The 24,030-nt window shown below is 34.8% G+C and overlaps 2 protein-coding genes and 2 long non-coding RNA genes across 11 annotated transcripts; all 4 read right to left on the bottom strand.

The window, feature by feature from the left end:
- Positions 1-1,220: 1,220 nt before the first annotated feature.
- On the bottom strand, positions 1,221-3,529 carry LOC103409713 (uncharacterized). The gene is made up of 5 exons (XR_011572825.1): positions 3,373-3,529; positions 3,175-3,278; positions 2,842-2,895; positions 2,680-2,760; positions 1,221-1,624 (listed from the first exon to the last, which is right to left on the bottom strand). It is a non-coding gene; the product is annotated as an uncharacterized lncRNA (long non-coding RNA).
- Positions 3,530-6,625: 3,096 nt separating this feature from the next.
- LOC103412773 (putative disease resistance protein RGA3) lies at positions 6,626-12,873 on the bottom strand. Of its 8 annotated transcripts, none has more exons than XM_070807600.1 (8): positions 10,323-12,873; positions 10,086-10,167; positions 8,703-8,788; positions 8,504-8,600; positions 8,247-8,369; positions 8,015-8,156; positions 7,523-7,711; positions 6,626-7,170 (listed from the first exon to the last, which is right to left on the bottom strand). In XM_070807600.1, the coding sequence occupies exons 1-2, from the start codon at positions 12,766-12,768 to the stop codon at positions 10,103-10,105; spliced, it is 2,511 nt and encodes an 836-aa protein (XP_070663701.1). In that variant the 5' UTR covers positions 12,769-12,873; the 3' UTR covers positions 6,626-7,170; positions 7,523-7,711; positions 8,015-8,156; positions 8,247-8,369; positions 8,504-8,600; positions 8,703-8,788; positions 10,086-10,102. The 8 variants fall into 8 exon arrangements, with proteins under 8 accessions (XP_070663701.1, XP_070663700.1, XP_070663707.1 ...); XM_070807599.1 differs by having other exon boundaries at positions 7,523-7,947; positions 8,015-8,168; positions 8,261-8,369; XM_070807606.1 differs by having other exon boundaries at positions 7,858-8,369; positions 10,323-10,778; positions 10,897-12,873.
- Positions 12,874-14,733: 1,860 nt separating this feature from the next.
- LOC139189181 (uncharacterized) lies at positions 14,734-16,352 on the bottom strand. Its single transcript, XR_011572827.1, has 2 exons — positions 16,119-16,352; positions 14,734-15,011 (listed from the first exon to the last, which is right to left on the bottom strand). It is a non-coding gene; the product is annotated as an uncharacterized lncRNA (long non-coding RNA).
- Positions 16,353-16,661: 309 nt separating this feature from the next.
- LOC139187627 (disease resistance protein RGA2-like) lies at positions 16,662-18,991 on the bottom strand. The gene is made up of 2 exons (XM_070807607.1): positions 18,711-18,991; positions 16,662-17,088 (listed from the first exon to the last, which is right to left on the bottom strand). Exons 1-2 carry the CDS (start codon positions 18,883-18,885, stop codon positions 16,799-16,801), a joined length of 465 nt encoding a protein of 154 aa, XP_070663708.1. The 5' UTR covers positions 18,886-18,991; the 3' UTR covers positions 16,662-16,798.
- Between the last annotated feature and the right edge of the window lie 5,039 nt (positions 18,992-24,030).

The raw sequence follows: 24,030 nt of genomic DNA, 5'->3' as shown, positions 1-24,030 counted from the left end.
TCATGAACAAGGAATTGTGCTTTCATAAGAAAACAACAGTACGTAGTCATGCATATATAGTCAATATCAATCAATAATTCTAAATTTAATCCCTAGTAGTACTTTTTCTATCTATACCCCATTTTTTAAACTTAAGTTCTCATCCTTTCTTTCTCTGTTAGGACAGTTGGATCGCACAACACTTTTTTTCTTGTTCAAATCAATAATAGAGGGGTAGATTCCTGTAATAAAAAGTCACAGGATAAACTTACTTTAGAGGTGGCTCCACCTCCTTCAGTGACTCGATTGTGTTGGATAAGTCTTTTCTTTCAGCAGTTTCTACATCCTCGCTTGATAAATTGGCAGATGTGAATTTAAAGAAAAAAAAATATTTGTGAAGAGTAATCGCGTTGGTGATGGTAGAACTAAAACAGGTGGAGTTGACAAAGACAATTACTAATTCAAAATAAATGATAACTGTCATTGGGCTGCCCTTGCTCAACAGGTGGAAATCCTCTTAATGTAGATAATATCTTATATATCCAACAAAAGAAACTTACACACCACTACATTATTGAATGAGATACCACCACGTGTGCGAGAACCCCATTCCATTCCATGTATGTTTGCTCTCTAATAATAGAAAGTAAATTTAAAACCATACTGCAATACTTTGGCTTAAGGCTTGAAGACTAAAAATGTCTTGCTAACACATCCCCACTGTCATTAAGTTGAGAGAAATTCCCTGTAACTAAGATGTGTCATTACGTCGATATCCTAAGTAAATCGAGCACTACCATGCGGACTAGTAATAAACACATCGCAATGCTTAATTGGGCAGGGATAATACCACAACATCTGTGCCGAAAATATGAATAGCGAAACCGCTGCAAACTGTGGCATCTCTACAAACAGTAAGAATGGAACGTCAATTTCAGTGTACTTTGTTACAGTTTTCCCTAAACAATTCTCCAACTAAAACAACCCACATTATCCGAAAGACAAAAAGAAAATAAAACCCCTTCTCAAAAATAAAATAAAAAAATAAAAAATAAAATAAAATAAAACCATTCCATGGCTCGATATCTTACATCATCACCGCAATAATTCGGAAGTCCCTTGGGAATATGACATACCGGTTCTTCCAGACTGCATGCATTCCTGCTTCTTGACATAGGTTACAGATCTGAGACCACCACAAAGCTTCACTATCTTTACACTCGGACACAGAATACTACAGGTGAAGTCAAATAAGAGAACTCATATTCAAATTTATGGCCATTCATATTGAGGTCTTTTTTATCAAACATCAAAAGGCTAAATCCAACCCCATTTGACGATGTTAAAGTCTCCAATGCTGGCAATATTTACAGATCCGTCCCATATAAAACATGTACATTCTTAACACCATAATTCTTCTAAACTTGTATACAACCGAAATACTACTTCAACAGGAATATCTACATCAGGATTACCACCGAACGCAGACTATCATTCGTCTATTATCTTTAGCTGAAACCCTAATCACCATCCAAGGGTATTGTAGATGGAGGACCAGCACTGAATGAAATTTCGCTCCTCCGGGGGATCTCCAATGAAGTCAAAGACTAAATCTGCATTATGGAAGTCTTCTTCAGCTGTGTACCTGAAACCGGAGTTTTAAGAGATGAAGTGAACATGTTTATCATTTGACCCCGATAAAAAAATTTGACATATGTGACTAGCAAAGATTACACCCAACTCATGCCAATTAGCTTTTTAACAAATTTGAAGTATAATCTGAGACAGTGGCGGAGCCAAGATTTCTTGTGAGGAGGGGCCTCAAACAAGTATAGAAGAATAAAAAACGAATAGTGGTTATAAAATTACTAATGCAAAACATCATAATATTTATCCAAATAATTAAGTAGTCAAAATTAACATATGCATAGATAATTTTATCTATCCATAGTAATCAAAATTATTCTTGACAAATTGCAATGAAACAGTTGCATAATGTCATCTATTGTATTTAAATAATTATTAAACTGAATAGAGAGAAGTACGAAAATCTTTGCAAACCCTAAAACTCAAGTAAGAGGTGGGATAGAATAGAAACAAATGTTTTATAGTGAATAATAGAGTATTACAAACCTTTTTGTTCTTTATTCAATAAATTTGGGATTTAGAATGGCTAAATATATGAAATTCAATAAGAAAAGGTAAAAACTCTCGCCGTGAATAAGTGAAAGACGATTTTATTTTAATTAAAAGTGAATGATGGGTTTTAATTTAATGTTATTGATTTGTGAGAGGGTTGTGCTATCCACACACCTCTTTTTGCTTTCCATATACCCTCTCAATTTGCGATCGTCTGATTGAATGAATTGAATATCGAATGACATAAATTAACAAGAGTGTGTTAAAGGTAAAAAATGTATGCAGATAGCACTACTTTTTGTGATAAATGACCATTTAAAATATATACTTATTTTTGGGATGGCATCTATGAGATGAAAAATAGATAATGATTGAATTTGTTTTAGTTGTTGAGAAGGGCTGCAAAGCAATAGAAATAGGTGTAGTAGACTAATCTTATTTTTTAAGTGAGAGTAGGCCTAGGACTACTGTAGTCCTTAACTGCCTCCGCCACTGATCTGAGATATCAAGAAGGTGGCATATATGGAAGCACTCTTTTGTTCATATAGGAAAGTAAGTTACCCGCTTTTGGTTACGATACACTTCATTCCATCAACTTTGTCTGCTGCAAGGTCTATGCCGATGTCCTCGGCCACAACACAACTGCGGAAAAATGAAAGACGTAATTTTTTATCCTAGAAAGTTGGGGTAGAGAATGCACATGTGTTTGTAGGAGTAAGTAACTTGTTTGCAGCTTGAATTTTCTGCTTAAAATAACATAGACTACTTCCTTCATATCTGAAATGCACAATTGATTAAAAACACGATTAATTCTCAATGATAAAAATGTTAATCCTTTATAATGGCATAAGAAAGTGGCTCAATGGAGACAGTATTTGTTGAATATTTCAAGAATATATATATATATACCATTTATTATATATATATATATATATATATATATATATATATATATATATTTCATATATATTCATGAAATATTATATACATATATATATATATATAATAAATGGTATATATATATATATATATTCTTGAAATATTCAACAGTATTACCTTCACAGCCCCAAGAATCTGTAAAATACTGGGCCGGACGTGGCCGGACTTGGGTCGCACACCCACGGCTCACCGGAAAACTGGGTTTAGCACACCCGTGGCGTCTCCGTGCAATTTCGTCATCCCAAAAACACAATCCAAGTTAGTTATAGACCACAAGGACAAAGATGAAGGGATTTCAAGGGTCCCGAGGCTTACCAATCGTCGGAAAGACGACGAACTCGCCGGAGTTCCTCTGTGCTCAACAGAGACGAAGAGAGAGAGAGAGAGAGAGAGAGAGAGAGAGCTAATGTGGTGGTGATGTTGGTGCTGCCGTCGTTGTCGCCATGTCGGTGGTTGCATGGGTGTGTGGATGCAGTGGCGGATCCAGGATTTTAAATTCAGGGGGTCCTAATAATAAAGGTCAAAAAATTTATAGACAAAAATAACATTGAAAAGTTAAATATAATACACTTCATTCAAAAATTATATGCAAAACAACATTACAAGTTATAAAATCCTAAATTCAAGCGTCCAAGACGAGGTTTCATAGTCTGAAAATGTTTCATGATAACTTCATTACCAATACATGAAAAAACATCTTTCTCAATGTAAACAATTAAGATGTCACATAAACATTGATCTCCCATTTTGTTGCAAAGTGGATCCTTAATGATATTCATAGCGGAAAATGCCATTTCCACTGAAGCGGTTACACTTGGTAAAACCAAAACCAACTGAACAAGCAAATATACATATGCAAATGTTCGATGCAACCCTTTCTCCACCATTTTCTTAGTAAGATCATTAATCCCCTGCAATTGAGAAAAATCATTATCAGAACGCACAAAATGAATATAAATATCAAGTTAATCTTGAATTCCCAATCTATCTCGATCCGTCAAATCTTTAGGATACATCTGAGCAAGAATTCCATCCAAATTTCAATGATAAAATGAGTATACAAACATAAAACATATGAACAATCATATCAATAATAGACTAAAAATCTCCACCAATATCTAATATAATTTAATTGAGATTAGATTAGAATACCAAAAAACTTATTTGAATTTTGAACCAAATAGTGATGGCTTGGAGAATTGAAACAAGTGAAGGTATGATATTGGAGTAATATAATTATAATATGGGATTGGGTGGGATTAGAAATTTAGGGTTTTAGGGGAATATAAAAAAGTTGGGGATTAGGGGAAAAGCAGAGGAGCGGGGAAAGGAAAGGGAACTCTCGGGAAAGATGTGGCCCATGTGGGGCTAGGCTTTAAAAGAATATGGAAATTGGAACATAATAGGCAAACGGCAGCGTTTGCCCCTTTTGATTTTTTTTTTTTTGAAAAATTAAAACAATTGGCCAATTGTTAAAACAAACGGCAGCGTTTTGGACCAATTTTAAAAAGGCCTTGTTTTCTTTCTTCTTCCCCGCTGTCTTCTTCTCCATTGCACCTGCAACCTGCAACCTGCAGCGCAGACCTCGTGTTCGAGTACGAGGGGTCCCCGGAAAATTTCAAGCAGCAATTTAGGATCGTCGAAGGGTCCTGGGACCTCCCAGGTCCCTCTGTAGATCCGCCCCTGTGTGGATGTGTTAGCTACCCTCGGGGAGGGTTGGGTGCAGCGAGAGGAAGAGGGAGAGAGGTTTGTTCGAGAGTGAGAGACAAGGGAGAGGTCTCACGGGAGAAGAAAGAAGAAAGAGAAAGGGAGAAGAGTGGGCCGGGGACAAACTCAGAGGGTGGCCCCACGTGGCACACCATTTAATGTTTGAATGCATAAGACATATCTTGGATGAAGGTTTAGGTGTTGGCCATCTGGGGTATATAATCATTTGAAATCACACTTAGGCCTTGTTTGGCACACCGTATAGAGCATCGGATAGGACTAATTATACGGAGCCGGTTGTTTGGTGCCCTCCCGTATAAAATAGCCGCCGGATTAATTTAGTCAGTCTGCCTATTTAGTCGGGTATACACCTGCTTAATAAACCCTTCCAAAATGAGTGGATTATTAGTCCGGCTCACTTCCCTCTCTCTCGCACTTCGTTTCCACGACATCTCCTCTCGCTGTCATCCCTCTCGCCAACGTCGTTCTCCCCGTCGTCATTCTTGCCGGCACTGTCAACGCCTACGACCTCCATGTCTTCCTCTGCTACAAGATCCCCGAGGTCTGGCCGTCGGGCGTTGAAGGCTTTGGGCTTCTTCTACAACTGGATCTTGCAAATAGTCGGGGAAGAAGAAGAAAGGAGAGAGAGAGAGGGAGTTTGGGGGATGCGGCAGAGAGATCTGGGCAAGAAACTGTAAAGCTTGCAATCCGGGCTTTGCTTGAGGTTGTCGAGAGTGGAGGAAAACACATAGAAGTTGCTGTGATGACAAGGATCATGGTCTGAAGCAACTTGAAGAAGCTAAAATTGATGCTATTGTTGTTGACATAGAATCAGAGAAAGCATCTGCTGTGGCCGCTAAGAATGGACCACCCAGGGAGACATGATAATACTTTATGGTTAAAACTGATCTCTACAGTTTATCTTAAAATAATAATACTTTAAATTCCTCATATCTGGTATAGTACCAAACACAATATAAATAATACGATCATTAGTCCGATACTGCACCAAACGCCCGACTAATTTAGTCAGTACTATCCGGTGGCTATTTATCCTATCCGATAGAAATAGTCAGTACAATCCGAGCTGTCAAACGAGGCCTTAATATATCTGAATATCGATTGGTCAGGGACAACAATTTTTGTCAAAAATTGTTAAAACAGTGTTTATGAAGCCAAAATGTGATCATGCTTCCTTTCTTTATAGCTTTTATCTTTTTTCTTGCAAAACAAAATTCAACTCTTATTTCTGCCTCAATCTTCTAACGTCAGATATTTTCACACCGTCACACAATGTTATCCAATTATCTTGTACTATACTACACATATTTATTTATCTTATTTGGTCTCCCTCTATGACAGATTGAAATAGACAACTCACTATATTTAAAGTTATGATGATAGAGAATGAAACAAAATAAATGCATATAACTTGAAGGAAGAAAATCGAGGAATTATTGTTTTAAGTAAAGAAACTTATTCGTCCTCATATTCGTCTTTGTCTACTTTTATTATAAACATTGGTAGGTGAATTATTTCCTATATTTTCATGCCAATTATTCCTAAGTTTTGTTAAAGAATTAATTTTAAAAGAGCCTTTTTACTTTGCCTTTCTCAATTTCAGCTAAGTTGTGCACTTAAAACATTTTGTGATAAATTGACTTTTCGGAGGAATGTTTTTTGCAAGGCCAAGCGTAGAAGGAAGCTAAACGTTTTTTGAAAAATTCCTTTCTTTTGTGGCCTTTTAACAATTTAAGGGCCACACTTTTCTATCTGCGGCTAAAACATGCATGGACAATTTACGAGTATTTTTTTTAGAAGAGGTACAATATTCATTGATATGAGAAAGAATACGTACAGATAGTAGGATATAATGCATTTTATTGGGCCTTGATAAAAACCTTGCCGGGAATTTCAACCCAGTCGAAGGGAAAAAGAGCGTCCCGCACCACAAAAATATAAAACTTAACTATCCTCTATTATAAGGCCAGTGATTACATCAAGAGATTCCTCGAACCAAACTCATCGCTGTTCTAGAGTGAGTCCCAATTGCGCCAATCTGTGAGCAACCTTGTTTGTCTCCCTGCGAGCATGCTTGAGTTTGGTTTGTGGAGTGGAGCGCAGGAAGTAGCGCTCCTCATTTACTATACTATCCATCAACGACAATGTCATCTTAGATTTAGCACAGCAAGGACCAACGCTGCATCTCCTTCAAGTTCCACCAGTTCCTTGTTTAACTCTCACACCAGCAAGATTGCAGCACGTGCTGCCTCTATTTCTGCCAACAACGGTGAAGAGATGCCGTCCAGTTTCATCGCCAGCGCTGCCACAAACTAACCTATGTCGTTTCTTAACACCACTCCAATTCCCCCTCTATCTTCCTGTTCCTTCCATGCCCCATCAAAACTGCAATTTACGAGTATTAGATGTCATAAGAAGATAAACCATCTTTTTTTTTTAATCAAACAACAATATAATATCTATTCCAGCATTGCTATTATGGAGAAATATTGTTGCAAAAATATTAATAAAAAGGTCGTACCCAGTGCACAAGGCTCCCACTTTACGCAGGGTCTGGGAGAGGTGAATGTCGGCTAGCCTTACCCCCATTTTATGGAGAGGCTGCTCCCAAGTCTCGAACCCGAGACCTACCGCTCATGGGCGAAGGCACTTGCCATCGCACCAAGTGCGACCTCTTAAAGTAATTGTTGCAAAAATATTAATAAAAAATGAAAATGAAAGAGCGAGAAACAATGACCTCAGCTCAAACAAACTTTGAATCTCAAGAGAGAAACGATCAACGCAGAAGAAAGCCCTTGTAATAATTCACCGATGAAAACTTAGTCTGCTTGAGAAGAGCTAACTTGTGCTTCAACCGGAATATCAATATTCTACCGAAGACATTGTTACCTGAAGACATTGTTACCTTCACAGCCCCAAGAACTCTCTGTAAAATACTAAGGAGTTGAGACAGTGGTGAGTGAGTAAACACCATCATGGAAGAGACCCAAAGTACCCAGTATGGACCTACACCGACATCGTATGGGCATTCCATGTAAACTAATTTACTATCTTACAAGTAACAGAGCAAACCTTGTTTTGCAACACAAATGATCTTACGACATTGTTATCATCATGGCATAATGAGTAAAACGTTCATGGTGAATATGGAATGGAGAAAACCTGAAAAATGAAAAAAATACGTATGTGCTTAGATTGTTCAATGTAAAAGAGAAGGAGAAAAGCACACCTTATACACTGGAGCTGATATTACAGACTGATCCCAATAAAGCATCCAGAATTTCTATCTTTCATTAAGGACAGTATAAGTTCATAGCACTATACGATCCTTCCATATGTGCAAGCTGGCCTACGTCCATGCTTAGTAGTTTCTGCGGTTTTTACTAGAATAATGTAGGTTACATTTTAAAAGGAGCATGAGAGAGTCTTTAAGAGAGCAAGTGAAGAGAGAAAGAAGTTACAATTAGGGTAGTACAATAGTTGTTTCAAATCTCAAGCTCTCCCTCTATTCAATAGCTGGCTGCTTCTTGCAGTCTCCTTTCACAGCAATGCAGGGCACAAAAGATGCCAGGAAGCGCAAGCTTCTAAAGATCCACACAACACGAAAAATAAACTGAATTCAAATCTTGTGCAAACTCATAAGGATGCATTTCGATTTGATGATGAGTATCAAACAAAGAATATTGATCCAGTTGTAATCGACAAGATAAAAGATTACCAATTTCTATCCAAATTAAGATTTGATGATAAGGAAACATGATTGAAGTTGAAGAATGATATTGATCCACGCATGAGTTTTGGTTGAAATCCCAATTCTGCATGTACAAAGATAACACCAAAACAACTTAAGAACAAATATAAACAACAAATTTCAAGTTTTCAACTGAAAGTAAAATGTTAATTGAAGATTCATTTACCTAATCAATAGTGTGGGTACAGTCTGTTCGTCAAGTTACTCGAGGTTTCAATCACAGAGACAAAAGTCAACTGAATTCAAATCCCTCTGCATACAATTTAAATATCTGTTAAAAATTACAAGTAATCATAAAAATCTCAGTCCAAAATCTTCATAAGAATAATAACTAATTTTATGGAAGATTCAAAGAGAAAGCAGTTCCAGTTATTTTGCCCAATTTCCTCATTATGCAAGAATCAAATGAATAAGGAAAGTGCTAAACAATTTTCATCAGGATAAAAGTCATTAGTCCGTAATTTTAATCTCATTCGAACAAATCAACATCAGTATCACTCTCGATAATTGCATTTCAACTAACTTTCTCACTGAATCCCGAAAAGTCTCAAAATCTTGAATGTTCTGCTAGGAGAGACAAAATTCAACAGTAATATCGCTCTTGATCATTTCAGCAATAATATGGGTACTCAACAGTTCATCAAGTTACTTGAGCGATATCAACTGCAGACACAAAATCAATAGTATTCAAATCACTGTGCATACAATTCAAATATTACACGTAGCCCCAAAACTATCAGTCCAAACTTCATAAGAAAGCAATTACAACAGTTCCATATATTATATCAACATCGTTATCCCGAAAACAAGTCTTGGTTTGCTCATTGTGCAGGAACCAACGGAATAAGCGAACTGCAAGAGATCGATGCAACAAATATGATAAATCTCCCACTACTGTTGTGATCAGGATTAAAATTCAAGAGCTGATAATTTTAAGATAACAATCTGCCCAGAAGAAAAAGTCCACTTAAAAAGTTTTGGAACAAACAATGTGACTCAGAATGAGAACTAGTCAGGGCCTGTGAAACTAAAAGCGATCGACTGATGGTTGAACAACCAAATCCGCTTAGATTTCAATATATTTCTCAATAATGCAAGGCAATTCAGAAATTACATGCTAGCTTGAAAAGGACTGTAAGGCAAGTAGATTATTGAACAAGGTAGTATGAGAAATTTAGCAAGCAATCGATGAAAGAAGGACGAAACAATATCTAAACCAACAAACACTATTTTTCTGGAAAAACACATCTTGTGCATCAGTAACTGGACTCTGTTTGCACCTAATGCACTACATCATTCCAGTTGAGTAAGAGCGTCATGAAAAATGCCAAAGGATGCTAAAAGAGTTATATATGTGTTGAGCAAAAATTGCACACAATATGTAAACAAATAATTCACTCGACACAATTTCACCCTCCTTCATTTTTCCAAAGAGGGTTTTATTAATTCGAGTTCGACCCATTCTACGTTCATTTTTCCCGAAAAGGATGAAACAATCTAAAACAACAAACACCAAATTTCTGGAAAAACATATCTTGTGCATTGTTACCTGGACTCTGCTTGTACCTACTGCACTACATCGTTCCATTCCAGTTGCATATCTTCAAACAAACTGTTGTCCCAGGCCCAAACTGATCATTTAAAAGAAAAGGGAGAAGAAGAAACAATTTTGTTATACAACTTTAAATTTGAGTGTAGTACTAGTGGAGACACGGAATAAAAGAAGAAAAGAGATAAACATATAACGTCAGCTCTGTAATTTGATTTCAATATTTTTAAAACTTACTTGAGATATGTGGAATGTGAGAAATCTTAGGCCAATCTGTGCCGCAGTCCTTGGTGCATCTTTGCTCTAAAAGGGGATGACAATTATAAATCCTTAGAGTTTGTAATTTGGTGAGGCGTTGCATAGCTTGGACACTTGGTAAATTCATCAGATTCTTGCAATAATCAATGCAAAGATGTGTAAGGGATGTAAGGCTACCCAACCATTCTGGCAAAGTTTCCACTCCCTCAAATGAAGATATTGTCAAAGATGTTAGAGAAGTGAGGTGTTGAATTTGTTGAGGCATAGACTTGAGCTTAGGCCAACCATACAAGTCTAAGCTTGTAAGATGCGTTAGTGATCCAACATGAAAATCAGGGAAGGAATCCAGCTCCTCCCAAAACCCAGCAATATACAATTTCTCCAAGCCAGTGGGCCACTGTAGCCCCGTCGGCAGATATTTTACGTTTCGCAAACCTACAATCGACAAAGTACGGAGAGAAATGAGGTGGTCTAAACTTGGAAGAATCTCTAAATTAGGGATATTGAGTATTGCCAGCGTCTCAAGAGAGAGTGGGAATTGCAGGCTGCTCACCCAACTTCCTAATCTTTCACATCTTTCAATACTCAGATGTCGAAGGGAGGTCATGGTTCGCAAGTCTGAAGTAGATTGTAGACTAATGCATTCCTCCTCAAGTCTGCTACTTTTGACACCAAACGATGATACCTTTGGGCATCCACTTATCCACAATTTCTGAAGAGAGGGACATTGTTGTGGAAGAGCAGGTAAGCTTGTTAATTCATGGCAATTCCAGATTGTCAATTTCTCAAGAGAGGCGGTGAGGGACAAGCTGCCTTTCATTTCAATTGATGTCGGATTACTGCAGTAATGTATATCCAATTCCACGAGAGGGGACCATACACTCAATGGGCCTGATAATCCATTGCAACTCCATAAACTCACTTCTAGGAGAGAGGCCCATAAGCTCAATGTGCCTGATAATTCATCACAATTCCGTATAATCAAATTCTGAAGAACTGTGCAGTTCTCTAACCCACTCGGTAAGCGTGACAATCGTCCACAATCTCCAATCTCTAATTTACGTAGAGATGCCATGCCCTGTGTAATTGGAATCGACTCTACACTAGGACATTTTGATATATACATGTACTTAAGGCCCTGTGTAATTGGAATCAACTTTAGACTTGGACATTCTGATATATACATGTGCTTAAGGAGATGGAACGTGTGTATCCCACCCGGCAAATGCCTCAGCTTTCCACAATTTCGAACAACCAATCTCTCAAGAGAACTGTAGAACTCACCGTCAACACATTTCAAGTTAGCCATTTCAATAATCTCAAGCTCCGTAAGATTGGGTAGATGACCGAGCAGTAGGACTCCATCACACTTGTCCCATCCAAGTAACTGAATCCTCTTCAAGTTCTCAAACAGCAATGACCCATTCATCATCCACAATGGAAACTTATCGCCCATGAAGTTTTCAATACGTAAGCTCTCCAACTCAGGATGCGGTCGGAGGCCTTCTAGGACATCGTCCTCCTTGTTGTTGTCAGTCGTTGACCTATATCCCGTCCATCTGAATGTCAAGTGGCATGCTTTCGTCTTTTCCTCTAGCTTAGCTTTCTTTGCTTCTTGTCCGTTCTTTACGTGCTCCAAACCACAAATGATTAATTCACCTTTCAATTGATTCAAGCTAGCCAACTCTTCAATTCGATGACCAATCTCATTACCCACTGAAAAGTAAGGTAATGTTTGAAGGCAAGTCAATTGCCTTATCCCCTGTGGGAATTTCGTACTCTCATCAAAATGAATATGCCTCAGGTTGATCAAGTTTAGCAGTTCTTTTAGAAACTCTTCAAGGGCACATTTCGTTGCCCTTAACGTTTGAAGGTTATAGAGCTTGCCTATAGACTTGGGGAGTGCTTTAAATCTTGTTTTGGAAATGTCAAGATACCTCAAATGTTTCAGCCTACCAATTGAATCTGGAAATTCTTCAATATTAGGATTACCATATTTTAAGACGCGTAAAGTTTTGAACCATGGATGAATGTTATTAGGAACTTCACCGTCGTCCAAAAACAATGACTGCAATTTTCTAGCACTTTTTTTTGGAATCTTTTCTAGTTCGGAAGTAGAAACCCAAGCAACATGTCGAATCTCAAGTGTATTATCTATGCCACTTAAGTCACTTGTCAAGATTTCAGATTTGGATACAAATTCTGCAAGATCGTGCACAAGATCATGCATCTTGCATTCTCGAACAATGCCATCATAATTCATTGTAGCATCTTGAAATAAGGAGCTCTGCAATAGAATATCAAAATATTCATTGCCTATGTCCTCCATATCTTTACTTTCACCAGGTGAAGGGTGGAGTAGTCCTTGAGCCATCCAAAGTTGAACCAAGCTATCTCTTTGAATTTCAAAATCTTTCTTGAACATTGAGCAATATGCAAAACATTGCTTCAGTGATGATGATCCTAAATTGTCAAAACTCAACCGCAATACTCGCCTAATTCTATCTTCTTCTTTTAATAAGTTGTCCCATGTTCTACTATTTTTAAATGACAACCAGTCTTCAATACCTTTTTTAGTGCTCAAGATTCCTCCCAAAACCTGTTAATTGGATTAGAGAGTTTCTATCAAATATCATTAAGCAATTTACTTATGACTATAACGATTTTTTGGATCTATGTGAAATGCAACATATCTCCACCGTATCCTTTTTATCAGATGAAAAAAGGAATAGTTAGTAACTAGATTAACTTAATGCAATTGGCTGAAGCCGCTTAAGTAATTTAATTGATTATAACTAGATTGGTTCCTTTTGGTGACGTTTTTACACTTTTTGGAAAGAGAATAACTTACATGAAACAGGTTCACCACCACTTGGTGTCCCTATCCAGTAATACATTGCTATGTGCAGAAATACTTGCATATGACAATACATTATTAGATAAAAAATGCTACATAGTTGTGAATCCGGTTCATATGTGTTTCCCCTCTAGAAGACCAATCTATGTAAATTGAGGTTTCCGAATTTGAACACAATTCAATCATTTTGCAAATAATATAACTAAAATTCAATGGGCTTGGAATAGTTTGTTTGCTACTAAATATAAACCAAATTAGAGATTGTTTAGTCATCTATATATATTGAACAAATTGATGATGTTGGTACCAAGTAAAATATCCATGTTTAACATGGTAGAGCACATAACAAACAGAAGAACAAACGAATTACAACCTGCACTTAGAGACTTCATTTTGACCAACTTATATACAAATGAATAACAAACATCCATTTATAGTATACTAAATCCTAATATCTAAACAAAGGCCTAATTCTAACGGATTGAGCCTAAATCTTTAACTTATTATTTTCCAATGCCCCCGTCAAACTCATAGCTGTAAACAACATGAGTTTGTCAGCAAACAAAAGTGGATACATGATCTCATAGCTGTAAACAAGCAGGTTTCGCTATGCGAATAGATAAGGGAAATCTTGAAAATAGCCAATTTTAGAGGCATGAATTGAATTTTAACCACACTTACTAACTTCTTATAATTTTAACCAAAAACTCAAGTAAAAGGTTTTAATTACCCCTAATAATAGAAATTTCCCAAATTTAGAGAAAACCCTGTTCTATCATTTCACATTACAGAACCCAACACAAAACCCATAAAAGGAAACCTTGTATCCAAACAAGTCACCCAACACAAAATCTAGAAAAGGAAAACCTTGTATCCAAACAAGAAGTCACAGAAACACACACCAAGTCCAATTTTAAACGAAGCAATCTTCCCTGTCACTTCACAATGCAGAACCCATCACAAAACCCAAAAAAAGAAAACCCCGAATCCAAACTGCAAGTAACACACTCACACATATACAGACATGATCATATAGAATTCCAAATAAAGGAGGCTTATGAAATCTCCTTCAAAATTTCTTAATTTTCTTGCAAACCAACCACGAAAGGTAGTGTTGGGTACCATTCATTCATGTTCTTAGTTAAGTAGTCTCCAATTATCAACTTAGAAGATGATAAAGTCCTAAGAGGCCAAAGTCGGAGCCAAGACTGTTTTCCGGGTGGCATACACAGAAATCAGGCTAGGTAATACTATCGCCTACACCTCCAAACGGAAAGGATATGGATTGTTAGGGGTAATTAAGACTTTTTATCTGGATTTTTGGTTAGAATCATAAAAAATTAGAAACTTTGGTTAAAATTCAATTCATGCTTTTAAAATTGGCTATTTTTCAAAAATTTCCCAAACAAGACGATCCAACTTAACATCGTGTACGTGTACTCAACGTTACGTGAGTGGCTCCAATCTACTTGCAATCGTTGTGTCAGACCAATAGATTCCATACACAGGCACGGGCCAACGTTAGCAACAAATGGTTCAAACAGAAGTAACTTCATTACTGGGATCATTTTCTCGTCCCAATTCAATAAAGTGGTCCAACAAAAAGCAACTTTTTAATACTTTTTCAACTTTCAAAAATAAAAATAGTAGTAATACTGGCAGAAGACAAAGTGGGTTTTGCGGCAACAGTGAACAGTGCGATGTGGGTTTGAGGACAGTCAGCAAGACGGTGATGGATCGGGGTTGAAGGAGGGTTCATGCGGCAGCAGATGGTGGGGCGACGGCACGATTGCAGGCGTGAAGCAAGCAGACTTCGACAGGGCACGGAGGTTCAAAGGCGGTTAAGCAGCGGGCAGTCAAATAATATTTTTACAATATGACAATTACTTAAAAATTCAAAGAAATCCATAATAGAGTAATGTTATTCTACCCATAGCTCTAGCTATAAAATAATGTAGCCATGTAATTATCAATATATAATAAGAAATAACTATTAATATATTTAAAACATAAAATAAATACATATAATTAGCATGGTGCATTCACAAAAAAAATAGGGGCACAAATTAAATTAAAAAATGGGTGCATATTAAAAATTCAAAATTATGGATACAAAATAAAACTAAAAAGAATATTAGTATAAATTATAAATAAAAATATGTGGAAAATCTGACGATGACTTGTAAAATGAGAAGCCAATGGCGAATCTAGGTACATATGGAAATCTATATGAGCTAAAAACACTCAAAATTGTATTTCGTGCTACTTCTCCAGATCAAAAGCCAGCACCGGAGGAAGGGGGAGAGGTAGCGGTTTGATGAATCAAACTAATGGGCTTGACATATGATAAAGCACGGACAACGATATAGGTAGAGAGCTAGATACCAACCAAAGCATATCAAATCCGACAAGGATTAAACTTGCTCTGATACAAAGTTGAATATCATAGTGCGCATAACAAACATACAGATTACAAACTGCGAATATTATTTGATTAGTGGAAAAAAAGAAACAAGATTGTCGAGACGACTATACTTAAAGACTTGTGACCGACTTATACACAAGTGAATAACAAGCATACTATTTATAATAAACTAAACCTTAATCTCTAAACAAAAATATAATTCTTTAACGAGCTGGGTTCAAATCCTAAACTTATTATTTTCCAACAAATATCATATAGTTACTATCTATAATTTGAAATGAAATTTTGTATTAATGTACGAAAATGAATGGTTTTAATTATGAAACTTGTACGATCAAAATTCGTTTGTCAAAAGGCCTTGTCCTAATTGTAAGGTGGTGAACCTCATGGGGTAAATGAAGGTATTGTCCTAATTTATAAATTAAAACGTGTGAAAAAAGTAAAAATAAAATGGTGCTAATTGCATGCTATGATACATAATAATAGTACGTACCTTTGCTATCAATGGAACACCACCACAATTTTAGCAATCTCTCTTCCAATTGCCTCGAACGCAGGAGCACTGCTTTCGAACTCAGGAGCACTGCTAACTGGGAAAGCTCTATCTTTCATGATGGACCAACATTCATCGACAGAAAGTTCTCCCAATTCATATCGTGGAAGTAGCTTTTTCGGGATTGATGCGACTTTGTCACTGCGAGTGGTGATAATAATTTTGGATTCCCCAGCAGAATTAAGCTTTGACAAACATTCCATTAAATTATCCCATTTTTCGAGATCTTCGTTCCAAACGTCATCAAGTATGAGTAAGTATCTTTTACCTTTCAACTCTTCTTGCAGTTTTTTAAGAATTGCATCCTGATTACCTTTTGAAGGGGCTTTTGTCAAGATAAGAGATTCTAACATCCGACGAAGAATGAGAGTGACGTCGAAAGTGTTGGATACACAAACCCATATTCTCTTTTCAAAAAATTTGCGTATCGAATCCTGATTGTATACTGACTTGGCCAAAGTTGTTTTTCCGAGGCCTCCCATTCCTACAATGGCCATAACCGCAAGATCTTCTTGGTTATTGGTTTTGGAGTCGGTCAATGTTTTAACTATATTCGACACATCATCTTCCCTTCCAACAGTTTTTTCATCTTTGCCAATTAGTGAGTGGGTTTGTCTGTCCTATCTAATCTCCTGAGGGGTTGCATCATTATTCTTGGAAACTAGTCCAAGAGGAGTTGCTTTCCTCTCAAGATCCACCAAGGATGCATTGATCTTCTGAATTTTATGCGCCATTTGAAGACGAAATGCAAGTGGATTGGAGAGTGAAAAGAAGTTAAGAACCTTTTTGTTCATATGGTTTTGGATTTCGACTTTACACCGATCAACTTCGTACTTGAATTCATCCAAGACATCCTCAGCATCATGAGCTACGCCTTTGAGTTTCTTCACCCATTCCTCTATCGGCGGAGCTGTTAGAGAATGAAAACAAGTTAAAATACCTTGTCATTGTAGCATGTGTGTGCGAGATTATAAGAGAATTAAAAAATACTGCAAATATGATTTTAGCCCTTGAAACTCAAGTTTCTTTACATAAAACCCGACATAGTCTTTTTACTTGAATAAAACCCAATGACTAGGCTCCACATAAGCAAATTCATTAATTCTGTTTGACTTTACACATTTTGCATCTTTCAGATGCCTAAAATACCCTTAATTACAATTTTAATGTATACATTTAATTCTATGCAGATTTGAAGGGAGGGATTAATGAAATAAAATGTATTAATGTTTAAATTCATTGTATATTAATATATCATAACAAATTGTATGTTAATGCTTCTGGCAAAAAATAAATAAACATTAATGTTATACTTTCCTTTAAATAAATAAATAAATAACAATTTTAACTTAATCTTGTCATTTTCTTACCAAATGGAAACTGAAAGAGAACTATGGAGTAATTTACATAAAAATATAGGTAAATTATTTGGACATATGTGTTAGTAATAAAATATTCCCAGTATATGTAATAATACATGCAAAATAATTTATCTACAAAATAAAAAAAATGTTATTTGATTCAATATTAATTTATCTACATTTGATATAATAAAGTATAATTGCACATATATATTACTCAAATGTGCCCAATATATGTAATAATGCATGTAAAATTATTTACCTACAAAATAAAGGTATGTAAGTTGATTAAAAAAATATATATATCTACTACCTTTTTTTTATGAATTTTAATTTACCTTTTTTTTTTGTACAAATGTAATGTACCTACAATATATAATTCCTACTAAAACTAATATATATTTGCACATATATATATATATATATATATATATATATATATATATATTAGTACTAAAATGTGCCCGGTATATGTAACAATGCTTTAAAAAAAATTATCTACAAAATAAAGGAATGTAATTTGATTGAAAATATAATATATGTACTACTTTTTGTTTATAAATTTCAATTTTTCTTAAAAAAAAACATATTGTACCTACAATATAATTTACCTATTATTTAATTCTTATAAAAAATTAATTTACTTATACTTTACATATAAATATAGATAAAATATTTTTGATACGCATATATAATAACAAATCAAAATGGCTAATGTATGTAATAATCTGTGTAAAATAATTTACCTACAAAATAAAAGAATGTTAATTGATTCTTGTTTTTTTTATTTATCAAACAATATTATTTGATGCAAAATAACTGATTATACAAAGGATCCTTTTTTTTTATACAAAAAATATGCCTATAATTGTTTATGAATATGGGTAAATTAATATATATATATATATATATGTTAATAATATTTATGAAACAAAAAAGGTGGGGTTAATTGCTAATCATAATTAGGGTGAGTAATAATATTTATTAACATAATTAGGGTTTTGTGGCATAATTTGTAAATATGTTGTAATAATTGGTTATATATTTATCTACATGGTAGTCTATTTGAAATTTGGGTTTTATTTGAATGTTTAATATTAATTGGGTTTTTGTTTGAAAAATAGGAATTTCAAGGACCTTTCTCTAAAGAACCCTAAAAAATATATACCACCTTGTGGTTTGTAGGCAACATCATTCAATAAAAGTTCAATGGTAGTGAATGACTCTTTAAGCTTTCGAAGTTCAGCTTTGAAACCCCATGCAAGACTGAATTCTTTCTCAGCAAGTGAAAGCACCTTTTTCAGTATTCCCTCCGCAGCAAAAGTAACCACAGCTTCAGCTGCCATTCCTTCAATTCCCTGCAACTCAGCTAATCACAGTGTTTAATTTGTCTCTTGGATACAAATTACAATACAAGTGAAATGGAGGATGGTATGATAGACAACAAGCGTCGGTAGGTTTAACTTTTTATAGCGTGAAAAGGGGGTGCATGCAATAATTGAATGACTAGCCTTCATGACATCCGTCGCGTGCAAAATGTATTTTTTGAATTACAGCATGCTACGCGTGATTTACACATTTTAAATGTATTCATATACGTAAATTGATAAAAGAAAAGTCAAATATCTGAAGTAAATGAATAATCTTAGATCATGCTAAAAGAAATCCCTCATAAATCAATTAAAGCAGCTAAATTCACATAATAAAATCGGTATCTATTGAATTTATATTAAGAATAAAGAAAATAATATTTAATAAACAACTGATTGAATCACATTATTACTAGCTCATTGTGAGGCTAAGCCCACCCCCTCTCCCTTAATGTAGATAATATAGTTTGTTCAAAAAAAAAGAAAAACCAAATAAACAACTGATTGAATCACATTATTGCTAGCTCATTATAAGGCTAAACCCACCCCCCTCCCCTTTAGTGTAGATAATATTGTTTGTTCAAAAAAAAAAAAATACAATCATTTGACAACTAATTTAAACACATTATTATCTGTGTACGAAAGACCTTTTTTATAACCGGCATTACAACCTCTTAAGATGAAAATTGTATTATTCAACCTTGGAACCTGCCACTCTTGTTTCTTAAAGACTTAAAAAGTAAACTGTGTGATCTTTCCACTATTTTAGGTCATGTCTCAATGAGTACTCCACCATTTAGACAACCATTTTTCTAATTATTACGTTTTTTTGTTAATTTTAAATGAATGTCTCACTCCATAACTTCAAGACCGTTCTTCAAATCAACGTAACATATCAATCAGGATCCTCATATATATATATATATATATATATAGTTGATTTTTCAAACTTGTTGAAATTTGATTAGTTCAACTTTCTCATAGTTTGAAATTTCTATGGAAGAATAATCCTCCGGATGCCAAAAAATCTTTTGGTATAGCCAACTGATACAACAATCTTCATTCCTAACTTATATTGTATGCGTGTTGACAATTGGGTATCCCAAATCCATGAAGTTTCTTGATTCACCAAGCCCCCACGCATGTCTAACTACATCCCAAACTATTGTGTTTAGTTTATGATTCACTAACCTTCATGCACGCACTCACGCGCGTGCAGAAGGCATTTTTTTAATCATGACATGCTACACGCGACTTACACGTTTTAAATATATTTATATGCGTAAATTGATAAAAGAAAAGTCAAATATTTGAAGTAAATGAATAATCTTAGATCATGCTAGAAGAAACCCCTCATAAATCAATTAAAGCAGCTAAATCCACATAATAAATCGGTCTATATTGAATTTATATTAAGAATAGAGAAAATAATATCTAATAAACAACTGATTGAATCACATTAGTGCTAGCCCATTGTGAGGCTAAGCCCACTCCCCTATCCCTTAGTGTAGATAATATTATTTGTTCAAAAAAAAAAAAAACAACTATTGAATCACATTAGTGCTAAACCATTATGAGGCTAAGCCCACCCCTTCCCCCTTAATGTAGATAATATTGTTTGTTAAAAAAAAAAAACTACAAACAATCATTTGATAACTAATTTAATCACATTATTATCCGCGTGCGAAATACATTTTTTATGATCGACTTTACAGCTTCTTAAGATGAAAATTGCATTTTTCCAACTTCGAACCTGCCACGTTTATTCCTTAAAGACTTAAAAAGTAAACTGTATGATTTTTCCACTATTTTAGACCATGTCTCAATGAGTACTCCACCATTTAGACAACCATTTTTCTAAATATTACGTTTTTTTGTTAATTTTAAATGAATGTCCATAATCGTTATTCAAATCAACGTAACACATCAATTAGGATCCTCGTGTGTGTATATATATATATATATATATATATATATAAATAGTTGATTTTTCAAACTTGTTGAAATTTGATTAGTTCAACTTTCTCATAGTTTGAAATTTCTATGGAAGAATAATCCTCTAGATGCCAAAAAATCTTCTGGTATAGACAAATGATATGACATTCTTCATTTCTAATTTATATTGTATGCGTGTTGGCTGTTGGGTATCACAGATCCATAAAGTTTCTTGATTCACCAATCACCCACGCACGTCCAACTACATCCTAAACTATTGTGTTTAGTTTATGATTCACTAGCCTTCATGCAAGCACTCATGCGCCTGCAGAAGATATTTTTTGAATCACGGTATGCTACACGTGACTTACACGTTTTCAACGTATTTATATGCGTAAATTGACAAAAGAAAAGTCAAATATTTGAAGTAAATGAATAACATTAGATCATGCTAGAAGAAATCCCTCATAAATTAATTAAAGCAGCTGAATCCATATAATAAAATTAGTCTCTATTGAATTTATATTAAGAATAGAGAAAATAATATTTAATAAACAACTAATTGAATCAAATTATTGCTAGCCTATTGTGAGGCTAAGCCCATTCCCCTCCCTCTTAGTGTAGATAATATTGTTTGTTCAAAAAATAAAAAAAAACTGATTGAATTACATTATTACTAGCCCATTGTGAGGCTAAGCGCACCCCTCATCCTTAGTGTAGATAATATCGTTTGTTAAAAAAAATAAACAATCATTTGACAACTAATTAGTCACATTATTATCCACATGAGAATGATCTTTTTTATAACCGGCATTACAGCCTCTTAAGATGTTTTGAACTGTTTCAAAATTGAAAAAATAATATTTAATGAACAACTGATTGAATCACATTATTGTTAGCCTATTGTGAGGTACTAATTATTTGAAAAAATAAAATAAAATTGTACAAAAAAATTAATTATTAAAAACACACTGTTAAAATGACGAAAATACTCCTACCACATTTGATGCATTATTTTGGGTAACTTTTGAACTTTTTTGTTTTAGGGGCATTTTTTTCAACTTATTTTTTGATGAAGCTTGTGACCTCAAAAATACTATTCACTTTGAGCTTGGCTTTATATATAGAGATATATTCAATCAATTAATTAAGTTTACACAAAAACCACACGCTTATTAAATTATTGCAACACTAACCTTAAAATATACGATGGGGTCAATTATTTAGGCCCTAAAGAAATGATGAAGAGCCAAGGGCTGCTGCAAATTTGTTTGTCTACCTAGGTACGAATAAATCTCACATTGACGAGATGGAAAATCTTTTATATGCTTATAAGTAGTTAAACTATTTTTCATACTGTCAATTGATTTTATGGTTGAACTTCAACTTTCTTTATAGTATCAAAGCAGATTGTCTCATGTGTGAAGCCCAAGGACCACATGCCCTCCACGACAATCGAGTTGTGTTGTCCACGTGTTAGGCTTGAAAATTCACCACACATGAGGAGACATGTTGGGAATGAATCATACATTAATGAGATGAGGGACTTTACTTGTGCTTATAAATAGTTGAGCTACTCCTAATATTGTCAATTAATTTTATGATAAAATCTCAACTGTTTTCAATAACATTACTGGCAAACTAACAATCAACATGGACGTCAATTGGACGGTGTGTATACAGAGAGCATAAATTTTGTTAAACAGTTGATTACACACCGTCCACATGTATATACGTATTCGTCATATTCCCACATAGAGGAACCTTTGATGTTTGACAAATCAAAGGTTGCTAGATTTATGAACCATATGGATTATATATGTAACACTTCTTTCTAGAATATATTGCCGGTTAGTTATTAGATTTGTGAACTATATGGATTATCATATATGTAACACTTCTTTCCAGAATTTATTGCCCGTTAAGTATTAGAGTTTATTGTAGTTTTCTTTATACATAGGACTTTTGTATTCGTTTATTTTTGTTAAGTCTAGCAAGATATATACAGTCTTAGGGCTTATGTTGCCGTTTTAGCGAATTTGTATGGTTTCTAATTCCGTAAGGAGGAATCATAAGCTATCCTAAATGAAGTGGAAGAAAACTTCTTACCTGTTATGGAGCAGGGGCAAAAAATCTTAAAGTCGCCCTCATTGTGCAACTCTTTTCATATTTCTGTTTAAAATTAAACTAGGTCTGCCATTCTTGTTACCATCAGTTAAAACTTGCGGAATACAATTCTCCGGCGTGTTTACGTATCCGTAATCGGAATAAAAATGTGGAATTGAATTTCGATTACGGAGTACTCTAGTGTTTACTAAACATAGAGGAACCAAAAAAGCAGTGGGGCCCACACAAAATTTGGAATTCAATTCCTTGTATTGGTGGAATTGGATCCCCTAGATATAGGTGGTAATCCAATTCCTGATTGTTTGGGTAATCGGAATGACACTTTTGTTCATTTTATGCCCTCACTTATTTTTTATATTTCCAAGACTATCATTTATAAACCAATTACAGTATATAAAATATTTGATTTAGGACAAAGGCATTTTAGTAATCATACTAGTTTATATTCCGATTCTACTGAATTAGTAAACAGCTTTATGGAATTCTATTTCGATTTCAGAACATTTAAGTAAACAGCTTCAACAGGAATCCGATTCTGACTTCTCCTTATTCCAACTTCTTCTCAATTCAATTCATCATCAATTCAATTCCTCATATTTTCATTACCGTTACATAAACACGTCATCAATATCTTTTTGTTCCCTCCACTTCCCTCTCATTTTATTTGAACGGTCACAATTAAGTCATGTCAACTCTTGTGATAACTTTTTTAGAAAGAGAGACAAAATGAAGAGTGTGAGATGAGAGGAGCTTCTCTCGAGGAGAGGAAAGAGCAGGGAAATAGAGGGACAAAATCTTGGACAAGGATTGTCTGCCCTCCCACTTTCCGTGCCTTCTTGTTTTTGTGGTCACGGTTAAGTCACGTCAACATTTTATATTATTTTTTTATAGAGATAATAAAACAAAAATGAATAGTAATATAAAGTGTTGACATGACTTAACCGTGACCACACAAACAGAAGGGTATAGGAGGGCACGAGAAGTGAGAGGGCGGACAATTTTTGTCCCAAAATCTTACCCGTGGCAAGTTGGCAACATTGCACACAATAGTTAATTTAT

This window comes from Malus domestica, chromosome 11 (assembly GCF_042453785.1).
Source record: "Malus domestica chromosome 11, GDT2T_hap1".
NCBI classification, from domain to species: domain Eukaryota; kingdom Viridiplantae; phylum Streptophyta; class Magnoliopsida; order Rosales; family Rosaceae; genus Malus; species Malus domestica.
The sequence above is the reverse complement of the archived record's forward strand: the minus strand, read 5'-3'. Positions and strand labels throughout refer to the sequence as shown.